Below are 26038 nucleotides of genomic sequence, written 5' to 3' on the forward strand. Positions count from 1 at the left end.
CCTTGACTAGCTGTTGCTGAAGGCCAAATACTGATATCCTATTTATCACAGTCAACTAACTTTTCTCTCTCATTATTCATCAAGATAAGAGTATAGTTCATACATACCCATACACATAGTTTGGTCATCATTAGTTTTGAATCCAGTGTGGCAACGGCAGATATAACCTCCTTCAAGGTCGTGGCAATCACCGTGACTACAGATATTGGGTATCTCTAGACACTCATTGCGATCTGAAAAGAAGTTTAAAAACAGCTGCATAAAACATATGACCATACGAAACTGCCTAATACGGGGCCCATCTTTTGGCCCAGTTGAGTCATTTTTGTTTGTTCTGACCCGTATGGTGTCTTCAAGATTGCACATAATATGTATTCATTTATTTGTGGCATTTTATACCACCCAATAGCCTCTGGTTAAATAAAAACAATAAATACAATACAGACTAAAAGAATAAAACATCATAAAATTACATTAAAGAAAATGGAAATGATACTTACAATCACTGTTTTATAACAAAACAACCCAAACCAGCCCATGCTGCTGGCAATACCCCGAGCACCACCTGCAGGTGTTACCTGGAGTTGGTAAATGCCTCAGTCAGTGCCAGGTGGGTCTCGTTGGGCAGCGTTCCATAATCTGGGGGCTCTATGGGATAAGGTCCTCATTCTGGTTTCCCCCAGCTGTGCCTCCCCAGGAGGTGACCATCCAGGCGAGGCATTGGATGTTGAGTGCTGGGTCCAGAGCCACTGCAGGTATTATGGTCCCAAGCCAGGCAGGGCTTCATAAATTAAAACCAACCCCTTGAATGGGTCTGAGAAGCTTACAGGCAGCCAGTGGCCCAGAGTGGGAGCTATCTGTCCCAAGTGCCTGGTACCATTTATTAGTCTGGCTGCCACATTTAACCCAAGCGGCAGCTTCCAAAGTATCTTCAAGGGCAGCCCCACATGCGGCACATTGCTGTAATCTAGTTTGGAGATTACCAGGGCATACAGGCCAGGCTGTCCCTGTTCAGACATGGACATGGACATGGCTGGGCCACCAGCTGCAGCGAGCAGAAGACATTCCACGCCACTGAGGCGACCTGAGCCTCCAGTGACAAAGACGAAACAAGGAGCACCCCAGGATCTGTGAACTCGCTCGGCAGGGAGCATGCAACCCCAACCAGAACAGCTCCAGCTTCCTCCACCTGGTCAGAAGAACCACCCCCCAACTGCCTCTCACTTTTGGGTTAAGTTTCATTTTGTTGGCCCTCACCCATTCCATTATGGCCATCAGGCACTGGTTTGGCCCTTTCACAGCCTTATCCGCTGAAGAGGAGAAGGAGAAATAGAGCCAAGCGCCATCAGCACAGTGATGGCAACACACGCCAAGACGCCTGATGGCGTGATTTCCTGCTGAAGTTAAACAGCATGGGGAACAGGCCAACTGCTGAGGAGCCCCATACTGGGGAATCTGCAGGGCCAAGCACTAGCAAAAAAGCAGAGGAGCAAACATGTTCCAGAAGGTAAGAAAATGAAGTTATTTGAAGAAAGTCAAACTTTATTTTCTTACATCCCGAAACTTGTTCTCTTTTCCATTTGATGCCTTGAACCAACTAGCTGACTTAAACTCTTTCCTTTCTGTTTGGTAAAGGGTTAATTCATATGATGTATAAATATCTTATTTTTTCCAGTAATCCAAAATAGTTTAACTGAACTATTTGATCAGACAAACAAAATGCAAGATAATGTAAATAATTTAGCTTAAATCTGAGACTCCCATCATTTCTAAAATCTGACCCCAAAAGGGACAGGTTTATGATTTGAGGGTGCTCAGCCATCCAGCGTAGCCATTCATTTATTTATTTAAAACTTTTGAATGCCGTCCTTTATGCATGGCATCTCAGGACAGCTTGCAATCATTCAATGACTTACTGTCATGACTCATTGTCATTAGTGATAAAAGGGGCTGATAAAAAGTCAGCTGCGACCCTCTCTGGATGGAGATCCTTTGGCCATACACTGGTGTCTCCTTGATACAGGGTCACCTTTAAGATAGTTTCAAAACCGCAGTTGGTCCAAAATAGAGATTACTTTTTGGAACGCAGACGTTTGACCACACCCACGCTCTGTCAATTGTACAGGCTCCCAGTTCATTTCTGGGGCCAATTTAAAGTGCTGGATTTCACTTTAGAACACTAAATTGCCTTGGACTGGGCTACCGAAAACCCGCCGGCTCCTTCCTCACATTCCACACCTGTCAGAACCTTAAGACCTTCCTTGGAAGCGCCATTCAGAGTGCTTCCTTATTGCAAGATCTTCCAGACCAACCTAATTACCTCTGTCATGAGCCCAGGACCATACATCTGTTTTAAAATTGTTTCTTAGAAAAAAGAAGCAATATTTGCCATCTGAAGAACTCCAGTAAGTCATTTCAAGCAGCAAAAACATCACTGGGTTATCAAGTAACAGTATGGCAGATTTATGTGCCCACAATTTCAACCTACTGCACCTTTTCAGTGTGCTTTACTTAAAATGGCACACTTATCAACTGATTAACACAGTAACTTATGTTTTCTTCCTATGAAAGTCCAAGTAAAATTCAGGGAAGTAATGTTTGTGCCAACATACATTAGGGCATTGTTGCTCGTATCAGCCTCTGGCCTGAATTTTCCTGCTTCCGTTTCAGGGAAGAACTCTCAAGGAGAGTTATGTTAACAACAAACCTCGCAAGTCACTGCATGTACCCAAACAAAACAAGCCTTTCATTTTCAAAGTAAAATTTCACTCCTAATTCTACACCCTTTTCCTGCAAAGATCTTACATAACAATGTAAATCTGTAGTATGGGAAAAGGTGCTTTTCCAAAAAATCACGACTGTAGATTAGAAAACACCTGAAAAATGTTGCTTACCATCTTTCTGACTGATGTTTTATGCAGAAATGTTTGCAATCATATTTGTACACACATTTGTAATATGGCAACTGCAGAGCATTAGCACCATATGGGTTAGACTAAAGCTTGATGTGCTTAGACATGGTGCTGAAGGAGAGCTTTGCAGATACCCCGGCCGGACAGAAAGACACACTAGAGGGACCAGATCAAATCAAGCCAGAGCTTTTCCTGGAGGAAAAATGACCAAACGGGCTGTCATACTTTGGACCCATCTTCTCCCCAGAGAAGTCAATAGAGCTAGGGAAAGTCCAAGGCAGAAGAAGAAGGGGCAGACCAAACAAGGGATGGATTGACTTCCTGAAAGAAGCCACAGCCTTGACTTTAGAACAAGGATAGGACCTTTCATTCATAGGGTCGCCCTAAGCTGGAGACTACTGGAAGGTATCGTAACAACCACAAAGCTAGCAGGAGTGACACTGAATCATGGAAAAGTGGGCAGCAGGAGCCACCAAGGGAATGCCATCCACACCTCTAGGCCCTCCAGACTGGGGATCGGCAGCACTGTGTTTCAGTGGCTCACCTGAAGGCAGGTGACCGAAAGCGGTACTGGAGGCCCCTGGCACTCAGGTTATGTGGTCCTGCAGGGTTCCATCTGATCGCCCAGGATCAGCTGCAGCGCTTGGCCTGCAGTACTTCTCTGGCCCTGCTCCCTGCTTCCAGCCAGAAGAGAGAAGGGGCAGCAGAGAACTGCCATACTTCATGACTGGAGCTGGGTTGGAGCTTTCAGACCCCTTTGGCAGCCCTGGGAGAGTGGGCAACCGGAGCTGGTGCTCCTGTCCCTGTGCTGCCAGAGAGGGAAACCCCCTATCCCTGATGTACAGAGAGGAGGAGATATTCTTGGACTGCGAAAAGGTGTGTGTAGGAGGGTGGGGCTGAGAAGGAACTAAAATAAACACTCTTGAGAGAGCCTCTAAAAGGATGGCTTCCTGCCCCAAAGACTGGAGAGTCCCTCTCCTTGGACGAATCAGAAGTTGGCCCTGTTTTCTGATCACGAAGAAGAGCTATCCTGGGTATACACATTGGACATAAAGAACGGGGAGGAATGTTTTAGAAATAGATGTTCAAATGAGTATTATCAAAGCACCCTGAGATTCAGCTTCTAAATGAGGTAACCCACACAATTCCATTGATATGGTTAAATTGCTATGTTTATACAAAGCCTCCAAAAGATTACACAAAATGCAAACTTGCTGTACACGTAGCAAAATAAGAGGCATCTGTTATGCAGGAAAGGGAAAATACTGTGTGTTCCCTGGCTAGATGGTTGTTGAACTTTCCAGGCCAGAAAAACATACAATTTAAAAATGTAGGAAGCCTTGAGAGAGAAAAAATCAAGGTCAAAGTAAAAGACATTGCATTTAAAAGAGAGATAATGTTAAAATATATTCCCCTCATGTAATTAAGAACCAATCATCTTTGCAAAGAGGTAACTTTGTTCTACAAATTGATTAATGTAGGTGCAAACTTTATAAGTACACTGACTTGGAAGTACACTGACTTGGAAGTACTTACCAACACACCGGCCTACAGGTGTGAACCGATAACCAGGTTTGCAATCGCAGCGGTAGCTACCCGGAGTGTTGATGCAATCTGCATTTTGCTGACACACATGCCCATTTTGGCATTCATCAATATCTGTTGGAAACAGAAGGAAATCAGAATGAATTGGATGCTGGCAGTGTTGTAATTGCATCCATATTTCTGTTTATAAATGTTAAATTGAATTAATTTTGCAGCCATTTATGCCATAACACTGAATAGATAAGCTACAGTACTTACAGAAGTTAATAGATCCAAATTCCTCCAAGAATCAGGATAGAAAGCCACATTTCATTTAATCTCATAAACACTTCTTAGGCTATATCTATATATTTCCTTTCCCTCTCACACACACACCATCAAATATATTGCTGTGCTGGCATAACCTTTGCTAAATGCCAATGGCCTGCATCCAATATAATTTCTTTGGTAATAGGAGAACCACCAACAGAAGGAGAGGTACACTCATGAATAAATCTTTAATCTATTTGAAGAATAAATCTTCAAATAGCAATTAATTTGGATGCTGTGCTCCACCCTGTTTATTGTAAGACCCTCCTGAGACCTCAGTAGAGGATGGAATATAAAGGTTTTTAATGAACAAACAAACAAACAAACAAACAAACAGATCCTTCCATCAGTGCGCCTCTCCTGTGAATAAACAAAGCCATTAAATTAGCTACAAATCTCAGGACTATCGCTGTGTTTTTGTTACATGCTTTGAATCTAAAATTTAAAGTGTGAATGAGGCTAATATGTTGAAATATTTGCACGGCACTCTTGAGACTTAGGGGGGAAAGGCAGGATTTACAAAATATACACTCAGTGGCCAAATACGCCTTCTTTACAAAGAGTACACTCACTTTGCTACCGTGTAATATTTGAAATGGTCCTACAATTTATTCCTATCCTAATTAGGAGACTGGGATTCTTTTAATGTTGTGCTGTCCCCCTGGGATATTTGAAACTGCAGCATATTTAGTTGTTTGTGAAGAATTTATGAAAACTAAAACCTCCATATTCAGGTTTTATTGCAGTGTTGGCACTTTGCGATAAATAAGTGGGTTCTGGGTTGCAGTTTGGGCACTCGGTCTCTCAAAGGTTCGCCATCACTGCTTTAGGCCCTTTAGCAATTCACAAGAAACTTTAACCAACCTCTGTTCCTGCTGCTGTTTCTTCTGTGCAAAGCCCTAAATGAGTGCATTTGCTCAGCAGCCCTCTCTCAGAGCACAGCTGACTGCCTCATAGCTATCTCTGTGGGAGAACTAATGAGCTGAGTACCATAAAACAATTTGTCCAATAAAATAACTGAGAGTAGTTAAAAATCTATTGGACAATGTTTTAAAATCCATAGATCAGTTTTTAATAAGCCCTACCTGAAGCAAGGTTAGCATGTGTAACTGGGCTTAATACAGAAGCATAGCATTTTTGGAACACATTTTCCTCCTTTAAAAAAAAGTTACAGCTCATTATTAGCCTCTAATTAGCATTACTTTTATTTGACCTAGTTTTCTTTCCTGCTGAGTAGGAGCACAGCATACGGCTGAACAGTACTTTTCCATCTGAAAAGCTGGCCCGCAGTAATGCATTTTAGTAAAACTTCTTCTCAGAGTTTATTACCACAGATGGAGGCACAGCCATTTAAAACAGCTGCAACCTCATGGACAGAATTCCTACAAGTAAGATCTGAAAATCTGCTTCTGTGAAGAGAAAGATATTAGCTGATCCCAGGGGTGTTAACGGAGCAAACGCCTGTGCAAAGAAAGGAAAACAAGGCTATGCTGTTTCAGCCTTTAATAAGATGGCACTACCAGACACTACTACGTTTGCAGCTCTGATTCAGTTCTGAGGAGTGGGCAAAGCAATACAAGTTAATCGACGCTACTGCTTTTCCCTGTGCTTCTTGCCACATCAGTTCTCTGAGTTGCTACATCTGTGCAAAATGAAAGTAGCAGCAACAGTAATAAACACGCCTCCTTAATTTATCTGACTAGATTGCAATAAAATCTGAATAGCAATGGAATTTGAATGACACAAATATTGCAAGACTGTTCTGTATAGTTTGCATGTTGCAGCTGACTTTTTATGAATCAAGAAGTCTTTCCAGTGCTATTCAATAAAATGAAGGCAATTCACTTGCCACAAATGGTTGGGTCAGAGCCATGTAAGCATTTTATTAGCTGAAAAATCTGGTATAGTAGACCCAGCAGAGAATCCGACATACGAGCGATGGAAAAGAGTACAGAAAAGGGCTCCAGGGGGCACTGAACTTTGCACAGAATGTTTTATTCACATAGAGGAGTCCTCAAAAAGTTCTCAGGACAGTGGATTTTGGCCCATGATCCCCTCCTTCCACTTGTGGCTGTACCACCCAGTCACAAAATAGTCAGCGAGGCCACTGGGTCCATCCTGCTGCTCAGTGCAGGACACCAAATTGAAGCATCTCTAGAGATGGCTGTCCAGCTGCATCTTGAATGCTTCCACTCAAGCTCCCCAAGTCACTGGAGAACTTGTTGTGTTGCTCTGTCAGGAAGTTTTTCCTGATTTTCAGCTGGAATTTGGTTTCCTGGTAACTTGAACTTATTATTCCACGTGCTGCAGTCTGGGGTGACTAAGAGCTACTCCAGCTCTCTTCAGTGTGAGAGCCTTTGAAGAGCACCATCATCTCTCTCTTGAGTCTTCCCAGTTCTTCCAGACTTTCCTCAGGCCTTGTATCCAGTGCCCTGATCATCTTTGTTGCCCTCGCCTGAACTGTTCTCAGTTTGCCTGAATCTTTCTTAAACAGGATGGAGGGGAACTAGAGTTCTACGTGCTTTGGAATTGAGACTTCTACTAATGCCTAAATTCACATTTGACCTTTTGCAGCCACATCACATTCTGGACTCATATTCAGCTTGTGAACTACAACAATTCCAGGATCCTTCTCACTTGCAGTGTTGTTGAGCCAAGCATCCCCCATCTTGTAACAATGCATTTGGTTTCTATTTCCTAGGTGCAGCAGTTGGCATTTCTCCCTATTAAATTTCATTGGGTCGATATTCCTCCCAACTATCAAGATCACTTGGAATCTTCTTTCTGTCTTCCAGGGATTAGCTATCCCACCCAGTTTTGTGTCATCTGCAAATTTGATAAGCATTCCCTGCACATTAATAAAACTGTTGAAGAGCGCTGGGCCCAGAACTGAACCCTGCAGCACCCTGCCTGTTGCCTCTCCCCAGTCTGAGAAGGTCTCATTGATGAGCACTCTTTGAGTCCAATTTTGCAACCAACTGGAATCCACCCGGCCATGGTTCCATTTAGCCTACTTTTAGTTTGGTAATCAGGATATCACGAGGCACTTTGTTAAGAGCTTTGCTGAAGTCAAGACAGAGGATGTCCACAGCATTCTCATGGTCCACAAGGGAGGTTACTCAATCAAAAAATGAAATCAGATGAGTCTGGCAGGATTTGTTCTTGACTATGCCAAGTTGGTTGCTCCTCATTACTGCATTATTTTCCAGGGGTTTGCAAATTTACTGCTTTACAATCTGCTCTAGAATTTTCCCAAGGAAACCCTGCTCATTACCTCTCCCCTGTCTAAGACAGTGCCATTGATAAGCACTCTTTGAGACTGATTCTGCGGCCACCTGTGGGCCCATCTTTAACGGCACATGCCTGCCCTGCAGACAAAGGAGAAAGAAGTGCTGGTTCCAGGTTTCGCTCAGACCTTGGGCAAAACCCCTTCAGTGAACTCTTTCCATCAGGAAGTGTGCCTTCTCCCCACCACTGGCACTGGGTGCTACAGCTCCTCATCTCTGCAGCCACTTGCTTGATTTCAGGCAGGGAGCCAGAGAGCAAACAGGCAGCGGCATCCACTGCTCCTCCTCCTCACCCCCACCATGGTTCTGGCCAGGGTGACAGGTGGGCAAACTTCCAGGTTTGCATAAGGAAGAGGACGAGCAAACCTATAGCAGGAGATGTAGACACTCAAGGCCCACCTCTGCTGGCTGTCAAGCTCATGCTGGGGGGCATAAGGAGAAAGCAGCAAGACCTGATGCAGCTTGGTCCTGAGCGAAAGCCTCTCACCTTCGCAGATCAGTAGCTTGTCGTTGTAGAAGAAACCTCCTGGACATTCACATCGGAAACTGCCGACCAGGTTTATGCAGACACCGTTCTCACAGACACCGGGGATCTCACGGCACTCATCAATATCTATATGAATACACAGAAGTTGGAGTGTCTGGCCCAGTTAAACACATAATAATATTTTTAAAGACTTCATCAGGCTTTAAAAAGAAAGCTCTCCATTATGAAGAGCATTGTACAATCCTATTTTCTCTACCATGTTCTCCTCTGGTTTGCTCTTCATGTGAATAAAAACAAGAAAGGGAAGAAGGGAATTCCTTCTAAGAGTACTTTTGGCTCCTTCTCCTTGAATTCCTCAGTTTTTCCCCTTTGGGTATAAGATTTGGAAATCTTGGCTATGAAACATCTACACACATATTGTGTGTGGAAAACATTCAGGCCGAATCCCTTTCCTTCCCCTCTCAAAGTCCACAGAAAGAAAAAAGGATTTCCCCCCTCGCATTCAATACCCAGAGGAGCTGGTGTGAAATATCAGATAAAAATCTGTGCTTTAGCAAGAAGAAAAAAGTCCCAGTTGCTTTCCAATCCACTGAGGATTGGCAGGCATCCCGGCAGGACCTATGGTCGACTAACGGAAATATAATTACAGTGTCCTTAAGACTTTATGTTGCCTTCATCCCAAGCAGTAGTTATCACACGGCCTGCTGAGCAGGCCCAGGAAAAAGGCTGGCATAACCTCACCATACGAAGACATGGCGGTTGAGTCCTACTGCCATTGTTTAGTCTTCACAACTTTGGGAAAAAGCAAACTATGAAAACAAACCTTCCTTTTCCCATAAAATGTACCATACACAATTAAAAATACATCACCATAGAATGCTAACTCACCAACTGGTAATCCTGTGAAAATGTCTATGAAGAAACCAGGCCTTTGACTTCCACAGAGGGTTGAAAATTCATCTAAAATGGGACAGTATTAATTAAAAAAAAGTTCTATGTACATTATAAAAAGATGCCCTGATATCACCAAGTAAAATGATTCGTCTCTACTCAAAGCCAAATTAACAACTTCACAGTTTTAATTATTTGTAATTGCTTCTTTTAATTTTATATAATCTGTTCTTTTTGTCAGCAGAAGAGTACTTAAAAGAAACAGCTCAGACTTAACCTTCAATCTATGCCCCTTGAAGGACAAGTTTTTCCAAATAGCACAGGCATTCTTATTAGACTGATTCTGTAGGATGAACTTAAAAAAAACTAAATCTTCATTGTATGAATTACTGACTAGCCTGACATGGACTAATCAGATGTATGCACAGATCTATGGTTATATGCTAAGAAAAGAATAAATAAATGCAAAACTAACACAGAAAGGTATATTTAAAAAAACCCTTATCCTCCCCATCCATCCTCTTTTTTCTCTCTCACTTTATTGCTTCTTACTTTTAGCTTAACATGACAACTGCTACTGTATAATGTTTATGTTGGTTCTAATATTATCTTACTGGTTTCGGATTTTTATCCTGAATGAACTGATATGGCTGCCTGCAAGGTCAGAGACAGCAACATGTCCAAGCTCATATGGTGATTTAAGGTCGGAAAGATACAATATCCCTTATAGTGACACAGAAAAATGGGCTAGAACTGCCAGCTCTGCTGGGAGTTGGATGCAGAGGATGCGCCATAGTAGAACTAGTCCAGACCTGTAATTTGTGAGCTCAATAAATTTACCCAACTAACAGCTCTGTGAAATAAAATCCCACAAACCTGTTTACCACAATGGGATGAGTGGAGACACTATGAGCTAAGAAGCTAACAGCCACATGATGCTTTTATTGTATGCAGCTATCAACATTCCACGGGCAGTGGGCGATGAATTATGGTGTTTGACTCTATTCCTACTGCTAAGCAGGAGTCTGAACTCAGGGTTCTAAACTGCCTTAGTATTTGCAAATACGGCAGCATCATGGCTGCAGGTACTCTCAGCAATCCAGCAGAATCCCCAAAAGAATAACTTGAATACATGCTGATTCTTTTGTTCCATTTTTGCTGCACCTCATCCCCAAACTTGTGTGCGAATGTGATTTTAAATTATTTCTGCTGACTTTGCTGGTGCATATGCAGACGTGGAAGTTGAAAGGACCTTCAGAATCAAGGTGAAGTTGTAGAAGTCCTGGGTCAGGTTTGTATGCAAGGCTACTGTTTTTCCTAGAACACAAGAACACAAACCAGTGCTTGGGATGGGGCACTGTTCGCAAGGTCTGTTCCAGGCCCGCCCGATGTTGTAGGAGCAGCAGCACATTTTTTTCGTCATGTTGAAGAGCAGCTCTCCATCACAAGTTTGATTGTCGGCGTAATAGTTCCGGTAGCAGAGACTCCTCCTCATATCTGCAATGGGGAAAGCGGGATACCAGCAGCTTAGTACAAAGTGCATTGCAAAGCATCAGCAGGCGAGCAGAGGTGATCCCTGGAGAGGAAGCTCTGGGGTGCTTGAAAGGCGCAGTCCCTGAGGATATTCTCCCGTCAAAGAAGCCTGAGCAAAGGATGTCCCGGTAGGCTGTGTCCCATCATCATTTTCGTGTGCTTTGGGCAGCACCAAAATGCCACCCCGGGCCAGCCCCTCAGGCTCATACTGGGTGTCATAAAGGTCAGGGAAATGAAAGGCAGAAAAATTTGACCCATGGAGCACAATCCTCTGGGAAGATTTCCTATACAAGCTCCCCTGAACTGAGCAGGAGCGGCACAAGGACAATGTTCTTCCGGACCCCCATTAATATCAGCAAAGCTTGTACAAAATAATTTCCTTGTGGATCGTGCGTCAGATCAATTAGGATTCCATTTGCATCCCCCTTTTGAATTTTGAGCCGGCCCTGCCTTTAAATAACAAAATGTGTTAGCTCCATGTTTGATTAGTGAGCCATTTGTCTCAGGCCTCTTTTTCGCTTTTTTAAAGAAGTTGTTGAAATCCGGTGCTCTTAAGTTACAAAGCTGACAGCTATTGCGGAGTTACGTCACCCATCTATGGAAAAATGTCTTGCAGCATCGTCCAAAATCCCACGAATACCACTTGGTTTCATAACTTTAAAACCCAGAACACACACATCAGGAGCCACAAAACCTTGGCAGGCAGCACGCAGGCTAACCTCAACCAGCCAACGGCTCTTATATTTAAAATCTTGCTCAATCTGTGAGTTTGTATCCTGCTGGTGAAACACTGGAAGATGATGCCCTGTGACTTTCGCTTAGTTTTACTGAGGATTTACTGTTTGAGTTCATTTGAGTCTGGAGCCTCCAGAGGGATTCAGCAAGAGGACAGACCTGAACTGACATGCATTAAAACAGAAGGTAAACCCTGGAATCCACAAGGTTGCTATGAACTGCAGACATAACAAAACCGTTCAAAAACTTGACTACAAACCTCTGACTTCTGCTAAGACTGGAACTGAACCAGGTGCTTTTTGTTCTAGCCGTGCACCAGTTCTTACTTCCCAAAATGAGAGGTGTTCAACTCTTTCTGGAAGTCATGACCTCTCAATTAAAGCCTTGCTCCTTTTCCAAATATAAGGTTGCTATTGCAGGCGATGGGGAAAGCATTCTATATATGCTCAGAGTCACTATTATTATTACTTTATATTGGCCAGGATTCAGCTCCAGCCATGAAAACTGATCCTGTGCTATATGAACTCTGGCTCAAATTAAGATGGCAATGCAGAGCTCAGTATTGGAAGTAGGAAGCTGAACTCCAAAGGACCAAACAACTCGGTGCTAATATTAAATAACAAAGACCTAAGTGGGTGTGGGAAGAGAGATGTTACATATGCATTAAAATTAGGTATTTGCCATTTTAAGCTCTCTCCCATTAATTTTGTAAGCAGGAATGGAAAAAACCACCAAAGAACTAAAATTTAACACTGCAAACACATTGGAGAAATTGTATCAATCCACTGCAATTGCCTAGATTCTCAAATGATTCTCAAATGAAATGCAGGGCTACAGTTTTTATCAGACCTGTTTTTCTGCCCTTTTTCTCAGCTTTGTTTTAAATCTACCACTATGCAGTCTTCTAAGATAAGTACCAGCCAACTGTCACTATACAAACATATTCTCTCGGGATTCCTCTTCATGAGTCTTTTTCAAAGAACAGACTCACAACATAACAGGATGGCCATTCAGACAAGCAACCCAAGAGACAAGTTTGGCATTTCTGTTTTGTTTTTATTGCTGGCTTTATTGACCTCAGACCGCACTTGTGTACATGTGGTACTTCCCACCAGGCATAAAAACACACCTCTCGGGGCAGGTTAATGGCAGTTATTTTTAATAATACAGAGAGGCGCTTTTAGCTGGACTTTCCTAAGGTGTTATCCAGAGACATATTATCAGAAATAGCTGCAATGAACCCCTTTGCTCTGGTGCATCCAAGCTCTGGCAGGACGCACTGTGCTCTCCAAAACACCATTATTAACCACAACACAAGCTGCTCTCTCTCTCTCTGTTGCTATGTGCTGTCAAGTCATCTTCAACCTGTACACATGAGTGTGTGAGCGTGTACACACACACACAAACACACAGAGGGAGGGAAGGAGAGGGAGAAAGAGAAGGTTTATCTGCCAACTTTACTTTCCAACAAATGTGTTTATTTACTTATTATTTATTAAAAGCTTTTGTATGCTATCCTGTATATAAATATCTCTTTAAGTTTAGGACGGTCATGTGAGATTCAAGTTTTCTAGAAAACCTGCTAAGCACATGCACCTTTTATATACAAAATCAGATGCGTGATGGGGCCAGACGAGACAAGACGGCAATCCCAGCATCTCTATATGCTTAATCACAGAACTGCCTGAATCATGTGGAAAGCGGGGAGCAAAAGGAGGCGTTCAGGGGGGGAGTGAAGAAAAGCCCTCCAGCTTTTCTTCCCCTGTGCCCCAGGTGGAGTGGCTGCATACTCAAATATTACTCCAGTCTCTAAATACGTCATACCGAGCTCATTAGTCTTACCGCTAATGCCTTGCTACCTGTCATGGCACCATTGAATTCTAGGAGAATTTGGCCATTTCAATGGAAGTTGAGCCAGGAATTGACCATTCTTGTTAAAAGCACTGCAGCCACCCAGAGGTCGGGCCCACAAGCATCTCACTGGTAAGATCCATTTATGCATCAGTGACAAGAACAGACGGGCCTGTCAGACAAGGCAAACCTAAAATGCTTTACGAAATGCAACCTTCCATTAACACTGGGAAGGAAACACGGATGTGTAGCCGTGCTTGCGGATCAATGAATGGAGAAACAGACAGAAATGGGCTCACAAGTCTATTTCTTGCAAGCCGGCCTGGATGGGGTCCAGCTCAGGCCCTTGCTAGCTCAGAACTGCCGTGAGATTTCAGGAAGGCTCTAAAATGCACAGACTCTGGAATGCACTTCCCAGAGAGGTACGCCTGGCGCCGAGCCTATACTCTTTTCGGTGCCAGGTCGAAACCTTTTTATTTAAACAGGATTTTAAAATTGATAGTTTCTAACATTTAATCATTCTTGTTTTGTGATTTACTTTTTATTGTTTTGTTTTATACATTGTTTTGTTTTTAATTCATTTATTGGAAATTGTTGTCTTTTAAATGGTCCTTTTAAAGCACTGTAAGCCGTCCTGAGATGCTTACATGATGAGGCAGCATATAAAAGCCTTTAATAAATTAACAAATGAATGACTTTCTCCTTCCCTTCCCCTCTCTGGCCTAATCTGTAGATCCCCTTGTTTCACTGAAGTTTTCTGTTGGGTCCGTGTTCTGACGAGGCACCAAAAGGGCTCTGCTGGAGCGTGAAAAGGCAGGCTGGCAGATCAAGCAGACCAACTTACCCATGCAGTTGTTCCCACCGTTGACTTGCATGTAGTCAGGAGGACAAATACAGGTGTAGTTTCCTATGGTGTTGTAGCAAGTCCCAGGACCACAGATGCCAGGTGTAGAACATTCATCAATATCTGGGAGGAAAATCCAAGTCAGGGGTTAATACTCAGGCAGAGGCGTGGCCTGGCCAAAGCGTTCCGGGAAAGCGCTGCCGTTTATTTATTTGGAACATTTAATCCCATCTGTGCATTCAGTGATAATGGAAAGACGTCTGCACATGCTCGAGTGACACTTTTTATTATTGGGCTGAGTCTTGGCATGGATAATAGGAATCCACTTTGGTTAGTCTTGGATAAAGTGTCAATATTTTTTTATTTTATTCAAGACCATGTCTGAGTTAAAGCTGCCTGAATAGCTGAAAATGTGTTTTCTGAAGTCACTTAGAGGTGCTGCACAGAAAGAGTGGGAGTAAAACAGAAGAACCTCCGCACTGCAGCCCGGCTGGTGCCGAATGGGCCACCTTTTCTGAGCCAGGCTAAGATGGTCCTTTTTCTGCAGCTTTTAACGACTTACTCAGCCACCTGGAGGCTCCAGGGGGTTCGCTCCAAGTCATTGCAGTGCCATGCTTTCTCTTCCCCTCTTTTGGGCCCTTGTTATTCTCTGTTTTTATCATTTGTTTTAGCCATTTAAAACTTTTCATTTTATGCTATTTTGTACTTTTATCTTATCTTTTGGTGGACTATGTAAACCACCCAGAGAGATCTGGCTGTGGCGCAGTACAAATAACGCAATAAATCAATAAATTAATTCGATAGACCAAGTCCACAGGGGCGCTCCAAGACGAAGTTAGCAAGAATAACGACTACTCCGTGGCCAAAAAACCCGCACTGCTGGTTTAGTCTGGTTCTGTGCTGAGCCTTGCAGAGTCCGACTTGATCTCAGATCAAGGCGGCTTTAAGGAACCTTTTCTGTACCGATCCTGCCCACCATGCTGCATTCTGGGGAGATGCTAGGCACTTTTTCAATGGATGGCGTTGTTTCCTGTATGGAATGGAAAGCGACGATTTCCAGGGCTGAGCGAACCTGGAGCTCACTTACCATCACACACTCGAGTCTCCTCATTCAGGTAGTAGCCAGATGGACACTGACACTGGAAGCTTCCGAATGAATTGATACACTGTCCTCCTTGGCAAAGCCCAGGCAGCTCCTGACACTCATCAATATCTATGCAGAAACACAAGCCAAACAGTATCTTGTTAAAGAGGCCTGCAGAGTCAGCTTGCCAAAAAATATTTATTATATGGTTCTATGTGCTTTCGGATGACGCTTTTATCATGCAATCGCCCTACAGAATTTGATGAGTGGTCTAGACACGCTGTCTTCACATCGCAGGCTTCCTGCGCCTCCTCCACCGCTTCTTCCGCCTTTTCTCTTTCAACAGAAAATCCGTTAACGAGGAAAAGACAGAATAGGGCCAAAATGGCCTTTCAATTAGTAATATTAGGAGCTCTCCATCTGGAAGCACCCGATGACTGGTAGAGAAAAAACAGACAGACATTACCCTCCAAAATAACTGTAATAGGATTGGGCCGGAATCCCTCTCCTCCAGGACAGAGCAGCTTGTAGTCAGCTGAAAAGGGAAACATATTTAATGGATCTGTACCAGTTAAAAGCTTTATGGCAAACATTGTCCTACTTGCATTCTTTCTGCAACCTTCTTCCAACCTGAGATCCCTCCCGTTGGAAGTTCCTAGGATGAAATTAACCAGCAGTTTCTCACCCAGCAAGCAGTGGCCTATGTGTAGCCCCAATCCAGTACACTATAAATGGTACTGGGTTCCTTTCAAGCTTCATTTACAGAAGGGTACATCTAGTGGGTTTTTTTAAAAATGAAAATGAAAAAGATAGCCTTGCAGTATTTTTTTGCAAACTACCCACAAAGCCTCAGCTATTGAGTGGAACAACTAGAATTAAATGAAGAAAGAAGGACAACATTTAGCTACCTTTGCCTGCTGTTATTTCAAATCCTGTGGATTTTCCCAACAGAACGAACAAAACCCTTGAACAACTGAGCACATAACTGTACCCTGTGGATGATCCTATTAGCACACTACTCTCTCAGAGAGAGCCAACAGAGCAAGACACGAAGCAGCCACAATCTCATGGTGCTCCGTCGTACTTACTTGAGTTCACCGCCGGGCACTGCTCACAGGGGATCCCCCAAGCTTTACCGAGGGAGCAACAGCAAGAGGCCTTGGAAACACCAACCCCGATTTCATTGCTGCAGGCAGTATCTCCATTATCTCCTCGAGGCTTAATGTCCAAGTAACAGTAGCCAGAGCGGGTATCTAAAGAGCAAAAGAACCAGCTTGTTTTAAGTCCTGGAGAGCCTTAACATTTCCACATAAAAGAACAGTTCCCCATGGAAGCCACTGCTGTTGACACTGCTTTGAACATTCCTGTTCATGCAAAGTGGCATTTTTCTGTTGCTCCTCCATTATGCAGAGCTTTTCCCTCCTGTGCCAATGAGGAAATCTATATTTATGTCCTAGCAACTGAGAAGGTTCAGAACCTGAGCCTCAAAAGAATCTATTCTATGCAACACATAGATTATATTACTTTAATTTTATTAATGGGTTGTACCTCTTAATCTTCCAGACTCAAACAAGCAGAAAGAATCAATCCATTGCATTGAGAAGGCCAAAGCCACATGATTAAAGAATAGATACTTACCAACACATCCAACACGTGTGGGGTTCAGCTCGAAATCGGGGGGGCACTCACAGGTATAACTGCCTGGGATATTGAGGCAAGTGCCACTGATGCAGGTCGTTGGGTCTGCACACTCGTTGATGTCTGGTTGGGAAAAAGTCAACAAAAACATGGAAGTAAGCAAGCAACTCGAAGTCTGCAAGCGAATTGCAGGACCAGCTACCACACATGATATCTGGACATGCCAATTACACTGGCTGGTCTTTTCTACTACACTATAAAGAATAATTCCACTAAATGCTTAAGCACTACCAGCCTCCTGTTCAGTGCTCACATCCTATCCTGTGATCCAGACTGTACTGTTCAATTAATCTTCTTGTCTCCAACATCTGCTCTTCCCTTCCATGCTGGTTTATCTAGTGAGTGTGCGCAGGGTATGAATTAAGTATTTTTATATCTTCTGCTTGTCTTAAAAACATGAACCAAACATTAGAAAATGGTGAACTCCGAAATCAGACGGGGCTGTGCCTGGAACTGTCATCCGACAGTGGCCCCTCTGATCTCTCTTTTGACATCTGCCCTTCATGGCAGGTTGACAAGCTGCTTCCAACCTTCAAGGGGCCTCCAGTGTGGCCTAGAAAGCTAAGTGGGGTGAAAACATGTGTACATTTAGTCATGTGCACAGATCAACAAAAACATCTTGGGTCCTGGCCAACAGGCTAACATTTGAAAGGCCAAAGTCAGCCAAAAAGAGATCTTAAGGGCTACTGCAGATTTAATGCAACTTCCATGAGCTGTTCTTATTCCTTATTCCATAAACTTATGCGACACCAGAAACATATTTAATGCATGCTCATATTATTACTTTTAGGTCAGTGTAAAATGTTTTTCATATATCCATACTACAGCAACATGGCAAGTGTCCCAGTGTTGTAAAACTCATAAAAAATGGAAGCATTGCCACCTCCACATTCGATCCAACAGAAGGGACAATGGATTCTCTAATGTGGGCATCCTATCTGAGAAGTCAGATCTAACTCCCATCACTGGAGGGTTCAAAGAAACTAGCGTGAATGAGTGACAAGTTCAGGGGTCTAAGCTTAATACCACATGCACAAGTCAGAGCCAAGAAGCTGGCAAGAGCAACGCCTAATTTACCTGTGCAGTTACCGCCGCTTCTGTCCAATTCGTAGCCTGTCTCACACTGGCATCGGAACAAGCCCGGGAGGTTGTGGCACGTCCCGAAGACACAAATGTTGGCAAGGGTGCACTCATCAATATCTTTAATAAGAGGGAGAGTGAGGAAGAGGTAGAACACGCCATGAGCATTTTGATATGGACAAGGATCCCACTTTGCAGCATCGGGTATTCAAAAAGTGAAACACAAAATGAGATGAAAGCAACACCTGCAACTTCGTCAGCTGTACGGAGCGGAACGAGGACTCACTCTTTGCCAACTTTCCAAGGGCCGGTGTTCTCGGATTCTGAAGGGGAGGGCCCCATGGAATTGGGGAGGGGAGAGGAGGGTGACCAAAGTAGGGCAGGAGCGTTTGTTGCCCCGTCAAGGTCATTGGCCGTGGTTTCCCAGGCCAACAGTGAGAGCAGACACATTCTGGACGAGATGGGAGGGGTCCCAGGAGAGGAAGGAGAGCCGTCGCCTTGTCCGGTCCCTGACCCCAAGACGAGGCATCGGGAGCCACCCAGGTAGGCTGGCTCTTCACTAGCAGGTCACACCCAAAGGGCGGTGCGTGCAGCATGAATGAAAGGGAAGGACTGGGAAGAAGTTCCCAGTCTGGGCTTAACATCCTTGCACTCTTCACATGAGCGGAGGCTATCGTTCAACTTGCCAGAGGGCCCTTAGAGTTGCACAGCCTTGCTGGCTGGGAAGTGCCGGCACAGATGCGCAACACAAAGGGCTACATGGTGTTTGGGAGACTCTGGCAAAGAGGGAAGGGTGGGCTCACAGCATCAGCAACTGAAGCGAGGCTCCAGGAATCCGGTTGCTGTGGAGACTGTCCCTCCCCTCTCAGATAACTTTCCCCCTAGGATGGGCTGTGTTCCCAGGGCACTGCTTTCAGTTTTCCTGTGATATGAATGAGAAAGTAAATTTTCTGGGCAGAAGAAATGATGCTGTTGGAGGGGAACTCTGACCATTGTTGGCTGCAGTCCTAAACTAGCTTTTGCCAAAGACCTCAACTCTTTATATACATAATCCCTGGCCAGGTTCAGGTTCTTGGTCACGACTGAGCACAATCCATTTCTATGTGCGTGTGACAGAAAGTGCAACCTTTGTAATCAATTTCTGCTTAAGCCTTTTGTGATTTTATCTCACTATCTTTAGAAGTCATTCCTGATACCCCCCCCCACCCCAAAATGGGGGAAAAAACACTTAGACCAAAACACGGTTAAGGCAACTTAACCCCACTGTATTGCCAAATTATGCTGAGTCTTCATTATATAGATTTCACTGGATTACCTTCACATGCTTTCCCATCCGAGCTTGGCAAAAATCCCATATCACATTCACAGCGATAACCTCCTGGGGCATTTAAGCATTGACCGTTTCCGCAGAGGTTCAGATTTTCAGAGCATTCATCAAGATCTGCAAAGAAAAACACCACATTAACGCCAATGCTCTCATTCTTTTTTATGCCAAGAAGCAACTACTACCAAAGGTCTAAAATTCTACTTTTTTCTACCTTGCAAAATAAAATGATCTTCTAATATAGTATCCTGTCTTCTAATAAAGTACCAGAATGCAACATGGAAGATGAGAAAATGTTTGAATTCTGCTTTTAGACTCATCTCCAAATCAACTAGAATTTTAATTAAAATATATTCCAAAATTCTAATAATTAAAATAAGTCAAGAAAAATAGAAAAATTGCTTTGAACTGCCCAGACAGCTTTGGCTACTGGGTGGTAGATGATGATGATAGAAAATATGGTCTATTACAATTATATTCTTTTTTCAATTTATTACAAAATCTAACTCTAAAATCCTATGAAAAATAGCAATGCATACAGTTGTAAATCAAACCAAATAGTACTGCATAATTAACCCACTGGTTACCCAGAGCTGACCCATGATTTGGCTGCCAAATGATCTTGCAAACCAGTCGCAATAGAAAACCAACTAGTAGATCATCCAGGAGTTTGGCCAATTCTTGGGTTGTTTGAATCTGGGTTTCTTCACCTATCCCTCCCTGCAGTACTGGCACACAGAGCAGTTGATTGGGGGATTTCATTTTTACTGCTGTTACCTGTCACCTCTGTAGCCTAGTAAACAATCCATGAATAAGCCACAGTTCTGGACACACACATAACTTCAACCCATGGTTTAAACAACTCAAAATTCAGAATCCCAAAATAAACCATGAATCCTCTACATGGATTGTTCATAGGTAGCAACACATAGTTAATAAATTGTTCTGAGTTTACGGAGTTTCTGACAACTCACAATTCAACCATCCAACAAGTACGGACAGTTGTTATATGCAAATGAGGTCATTATTTGACTTACTGTGAAGCAGTTTCCTATGAGCTGAGCCTCACAGTTCTCATTCCTAGCTACAACAGTGCATTATTATACAGGCAGTGCCTGTACGTGTCACATCACATCTTTTAAGAAAGACTATTTTCTTTTTTTCATACCCTGCTTTCCACATACAGAAGCTGACTGGACTAGCAGTTACACCTCACTTCAACTCGGGTGACGGAAGAGCATCCTTTACTGTTTCTCAGTGCAACGATCTAGCTTAGCCCAAAAGTGAACCCTACTCCACGTGCACAAGTATCTGGCCACCCAACACAGCTGCCTCACTCTGCCAGATGTTAAGGCAGAGGCATGACAGCACTGCATTCAGACATTCGGGTTTCTCTGCAAGAGAACACTCACCTGTACATGTGAACCCATCTCCCGTGTACCCTTCTTTACATAAACAACGGTATGATCCCATGGTATTCTTGCAATCGGCATGTGGGCTGCACATGTGTGTCCCATTGGAGCATTCATCGAGATCTGAAGAGTGCAAAAAGTATCAGTCAACACATCACAATTTATCATTGCACACTTCCTGTCTATTCAGACTCAACAAGTAAAGAAAAACCTTGCAGTGGGTGCAATCGGAAAAAAGGCAGATCACTTAGGCAACAAATTGTCCCCCTAAATAAATACATCTAAACATGCAGTATGACATTTATTAAATAGATGATTCAGTAATGAGGCTGAGAGAAACAGAAAGGCAGAGAGAGGATTAGAGGGATCATTAGATCCAGGACTCAGAAAGGCTGGGGAACCCCTTGACTGTGTGGAGCTGCCTTCCTGCTGAACTTCATCTCTCTTTTCCATGGGAGGCCTTCTAAAAACTGGTGGAGACCTTCATTTTCAGGAAGGCATTTAGTGCATTCTTTCAACTCGTTGCTCTATCCAGTCTCTATTTTTCTAAATATCACAAATATGTTGACTGCTTTTGCACCATTCTCTTTGCAGTTGCTGTTTTCTTGTTTTCGCCTCATGTAGTAAATCAGACAGATGTTTTTAATTTTAAGTTAGTGCTTTAAGCTGCCTAGAAATCCTTAGATAAGATGGGGATTAAATGTTTTAAAATATATGCAGAAATATTGGACTACAGCTCCTATCATCACTGACGGATGCCAGCAGGGATGATGGCAGATGGAATCCAACATCCTCTGGAGGTCCAGAGGCTGCAGTCACTTGGATGAGGCCTTTGCCAAAGCATAAACTACAGAGATTTGAAGATAATTCAAGACTCTGCATTTCAGCTCAGGGGGCTGCTGATATTATATAAAAATGGTTTTGCAAATCCACTCTATTTCAAATGTGCACCAAAGAACAGAAGATCAGGCCTGCTGGATCAGCCCAGAGGACCTTCCAGTCCAGGATCCTATTCACACGGTGGCCAACAAGCTGCCCACAGAAAACCCACAAGCCACAAAGGGGTGCCACAGCACCCTCCTGCCCATGCTCCCCAGCAACTAATATACATCAGTATGCTGCCTCTGACATTGACAGTAGCACAGAACCCCCAGGGTCCTTCCTTTCATCTGTCCTGATTCTCCCATCAATCAGCTTCATGTGATGATGCCAAGGAAGGATGGCTTCTCTGAGGGACAAGGAGGACAGGAAGGGCGGCTTCTCTGAGGGACCAGGAGGACAGGAAGGGCGGCTTCTCTGAGATGTGCTTGGTCCAACATCCCCTTGGGAAGTTGGACTTAACAGCATTCTCTGGCTAAACGGGATCCTGACCATTGCTATCTCATGGGAGAATGGGAGCTAACTAATTTCAGGTAAGTATTCAGGACAGGGATTAGCAATTGTTATCCCATCCAGCTCATGACAAAACCAATTGTGCCAGAGCCAAACCATGAGAATTGGCGTATGGAGAATCTAAATGCCAACAATTTAAGAAGAAGCTGAAGAAAGATGATTTTAGGTAAAATGCATACTTTGGTACATCCAAATGCTTTGCGCATTCTTATAAAGGACTCTATAATAAGGAATTGTTTTCACTTTCAGGAGAGGAAAAGGAAGTAATTTTAGGTTGATATTTGCAGAAAAATGCTTATTTTAAAATCATCTGAACAACAGTACAAGCAGTTTAAGGAAGCAGCACCATTTCCTTCCCAGCACGTTTTCAAGGTGCAGTTAGATAAACACCTACAAGAGGCCGCTAAAGTCTATGAATGTTCACTGGTATATAGGGCCGGATCTGGTAACTATAAAGTCAATTCTAGATTAAAAATCACATCTTTCCTGCCACTGAAAATGGATGCATAATGGCTTATAAGCTAAAATGCCAAAACTATTACTTTCAGGGCAGATGCAGATATATTTCCAAGGTTAAAAAATATAAATTAGTGTCAAACTCACCTGTACATTTGATACCATCTCCAAGCCAACCAGGACTGCAACTGCATTTGAAACTTCCAGCAGTGTTGGTACATATAGCATTTCGGTCACAATTATGGGCTCCAATTTCACACTCATTGACATCTGCAGGGGAAAGAAAGGCATAACACATTCCTAAGTCAGTCTTTCTCAAATCTCCCAGGACAAATACCTCTTTCCTTGATTACTTTACTGTCAGATCACTATCCACAAACCTGTGAGCACAGGATACGACCATCCAAGAATTACATTTGCAGGGGCCGGAATGACTCCACGGCGAGTGTCACCATCAGCTCGGCTTGGCACTGTGTATTTCAGCTATGTACTAACGAACTGCTTTCACCTTTCCTCGAGGCATGGAATGGGTTAGAGTTAGGCAAGACCCAACTTTTGCTTGCATGGACTTGAGTCCACAGTGCGTGAGACTTCTATTACCGGCAAAGGGCCAGGTAGGTATGGTTGCAGACACCGGTGGGGCTAGCTAACTTCATAACGTCTGAGCAGGGCTGTGTGTGTGTGGAGGGGGGTCCTTCTGCTCCCACATCCAAAAGTAGTTCTGCACACTAGCCATGCTGTTTCGCCAGAGGCTCTCCTTTGTGTAATGCTGTGCCAAGCACCACAATGCTCTTGCTTGGTTGACGCATAGCTAGCTAAGAAGGCTTTTGGCTGAGTATCCCTTTGGCTTACATAGTCTTCTCCCCGTCTGAATCTTGTTTTTTGCAGTTCTTTTTGCACACCTCCTCTTTGCATATGGTGTTAATACTGTTTTTATCAATGTCGTATCAGGAATTGTTGACTGCTATGTATGCTTTTAAATATCGCCCAATATTTTACTTTGCAAGCTACCTTGAATTTATTCTTTTTTTTAAAAAAGGAAATGGTATAATTATTTAAAAATACAAGAGATCCATATAGGGACAGGGATGAAAAACTGATTTTTTTCTTTTTTAAAGTCTCTGAAGAAGCAGTATGTTTTGGAAGGGTATTTCGCAACCCTCAGAAACCATCTTTTTGCCCTAACAGTTCTGTGAGAAAAGGATTCTGTGCAGTTCCAGTTTCATTCAAACTGAAGGAGGCAGCTAACTGTTTTTCAAACTGTTGATCTGGTCTCTAGAAAAAAGTGTATTTCAATGCCTTAATAATACAAGACGACCATATTTTGTTACCCTATCAAGTCTCTTGGATTCCTGTCACCCCACTGGGAAGTGGGCCGCTACTCAGCATGATTAAAGATACCCAAAACTGGCTCCAAAGAGAAGAGCAAAATGTTCATTGACCTTACGAAAAGCAAGAGAGTACAGTGTGAAGACTGTATAAACATTTTCTCTCTCTTCCCACCCCTTCCCTAATCTTGTTTCCTTGCAAAGTTTTCCTTTGAGTGTAAGCTGTGGCAGCCAATAAAAACAAACATCCTGGCCCAAGGCTGTCCCTGCATCCTCAGTGCTTCTTCCTACTGCAGTGCAAGTCGTCTTATCTCTGGGTGCCGTTCCCATTACCACGACGTGAGGGCTCCGCTGTATTTTCCAGGCCAGTCTGTATCGTGCATGGTGGACACGGAGCCACCTCAAGCAATGGCCGCAAGAGTCTATCCCGAGTCCTGCGGTAGCACCCAAAAGAGTGATTTGAACGCCCAAGAAACTCTGCTGCAAGCTGGAGTGGAGAACCCAGATTTAGGAGAGGGAGGAGTATTTCCTTTTCACGTGGGAAAATGTGCACTCCCTCCGCCCCCCCCCCCCATGCAGAAAAGGCTCTGTGTATCTACACGCTTACCTCCACTCATGATCATCCCCTGCCTCGCACAATCACTATTTATTTCCACCAGGGTGAGCTGAAGCACAAACCAGCGGCTGATTTGCCTCATCCAGCTGTGGAAGGTGTGTGCTGTGATTTACCCTGCTGTGCAAAGCCTGGCAAAGATGGCTTCTGAGAGAGCTAAACAACATGCGTGTGGCCCTCACCCCCCCCCAGATAAGTCTTTGGTCTGACTCAGCAGGCCCAGTTTGCATAATCATGGCAGGGAAAAATAAGCCATGGTGCCATTTTCCCTGCGGCTCACTCTGGTCATGCTCCAGGGGAATCCACAGGTTACTCCACCGGCAAGAAGCCACCATTGTCATGCTCACTCTACAAGGCCAGTGGAACTAATCATGCGCATGTGCAATGCAGAAGCAAGACTCCATGGCTTCTTTCCATGCCTGCCATTGTGCAAACCAGGCCAGTGTGAGGCAGCATCCAATCTTCCTAAACTGCAGCGTTTCTGGCTAAAGGCAACAGGGGGTGGATATTGCGAAGAGGTTGTGCAGGAGAACCTGGAGAGCCATGGCCAGTTGAAGCAGGCTGGCATTGGGAAGCTTCCTTCGTTCCTAGGGGAATATTAAAAGAGCCAAACTTGACAGTTTGCTGGCAACTTATTCCACGAGAGGCCCAAATCTAAATGTGAATTCTGGAAGCAGTCGAGAAATGCAAAGGGCCCTGGTTTTGCCATTAGCCAACAGAGGGTGGGGAAAATTCACCGAGCATCCTATATAATGAATATAAAACATTAGAGGCTTTGATGACGTGCAAGCTACAATTGGGGAATGGCTTCTCCGCTCCCTACTCCCAGTTTCTCTCTCTCTGAGTTGCTCATTCACACAATATATAAACATAACTTAACTGACCTTTCTTTTTCAGTAAATTAAAAATGACAGCATGAATCCAGCCAAATGTCTGTCACATATAATGTTATACATCTTTGTACAAAACCAAATATTTCATTAAACTATGTCCACATCCTTACTAAGAGCTGGAGTGAAAAAATATTAACATCTGTGTGGAATAAGATTGCATGTCAGTGGGTGGACTGCAAACATAGTTAAATGATTGGGGTGAGGGGGAAAACATGTTTACTTGTTAAAATGGAAACAATCAGTAATGACAGGGGTGATGAAATATGTAGATGCAACTATAATAGCGCTCAGAGGACCATGATGTAGTTCACCTAAAACAATGAGGCCACTTTTGTATACACATTTTTGCCATTCTTAAAAATGT

The 26038-nt window shown here is 43.6% G+C and overlaps 1 protein-coding gene across 1 annotated transcript in view; it reads right to left on the reverse strand.

The window, feature by feature from the left end:
• The window catches only part of FBN1 (fibrillin 1), a 207410-nt gene that overhangs the window by 32121 nt on the left and 149251 nt on the right, over window positions 1-26038 (reverse strand). The window contains exons 32-45 of the mRNA XM_044438822.1: window positions 22988-23110; window positions 20993-21115; window positions 19572-19697; window positions 18254-18376; window positions 17117-17239; window positions 16567-16731; window positions 15945-16013; window positions 15482-15607; window positions 14395-14517; window positions 10770-10928; window positions 9429-9500; window positions 8541-8666; window positions 4449-4571; window positions 108-233 (exon numbers count right to left, since the gene is read on the reverse strand). Of these exons, the coding sequence (XP_044294757.1) occupies window positions 108-233; window positions 4449-4571; window positions 8541-8666; window positions 9429-9500; window positions 10770-10928; window positions 14395-14517; window positions 15482-15607; window positions 15945-16013; window positions 16567-16731; window positions 17117-17239; window positions 18254-18376; window positions 19572-19697; window positions 20993-21115; window positions 22988-23110 (1707 nt within the window). The remainder of the gene's footprint in view (window positions 1-107; window positions 234-4448; window positions 4572-8540; window positions 8667-9428; window positions 9501-10769; window positions 10929-14394; window positions 14518-15481; window positions 15608-15944; window positions 16014-16566; window positions 16732-17116; window positions 17240-18253; window positions 18377-19571; window positions 19698-20992; window positions 21116-22987; window positions 23111-26038) is intronic.

This window comes from Varanus komodoensis, unplaced genomic scaffold (assembly GCF_004798865.1).
Source record: "Varanus komodoensis strain SLA01 unplaced genomic scaffold, ASM479886v1 scaffold33, whole genome shotgun sequence".
Lineage (NCBI taxonomy): Eukaryota > Metazoa > Chordata > Lepidosauria > Squamata > Varanidae > Varanus > Varanus komodoensis.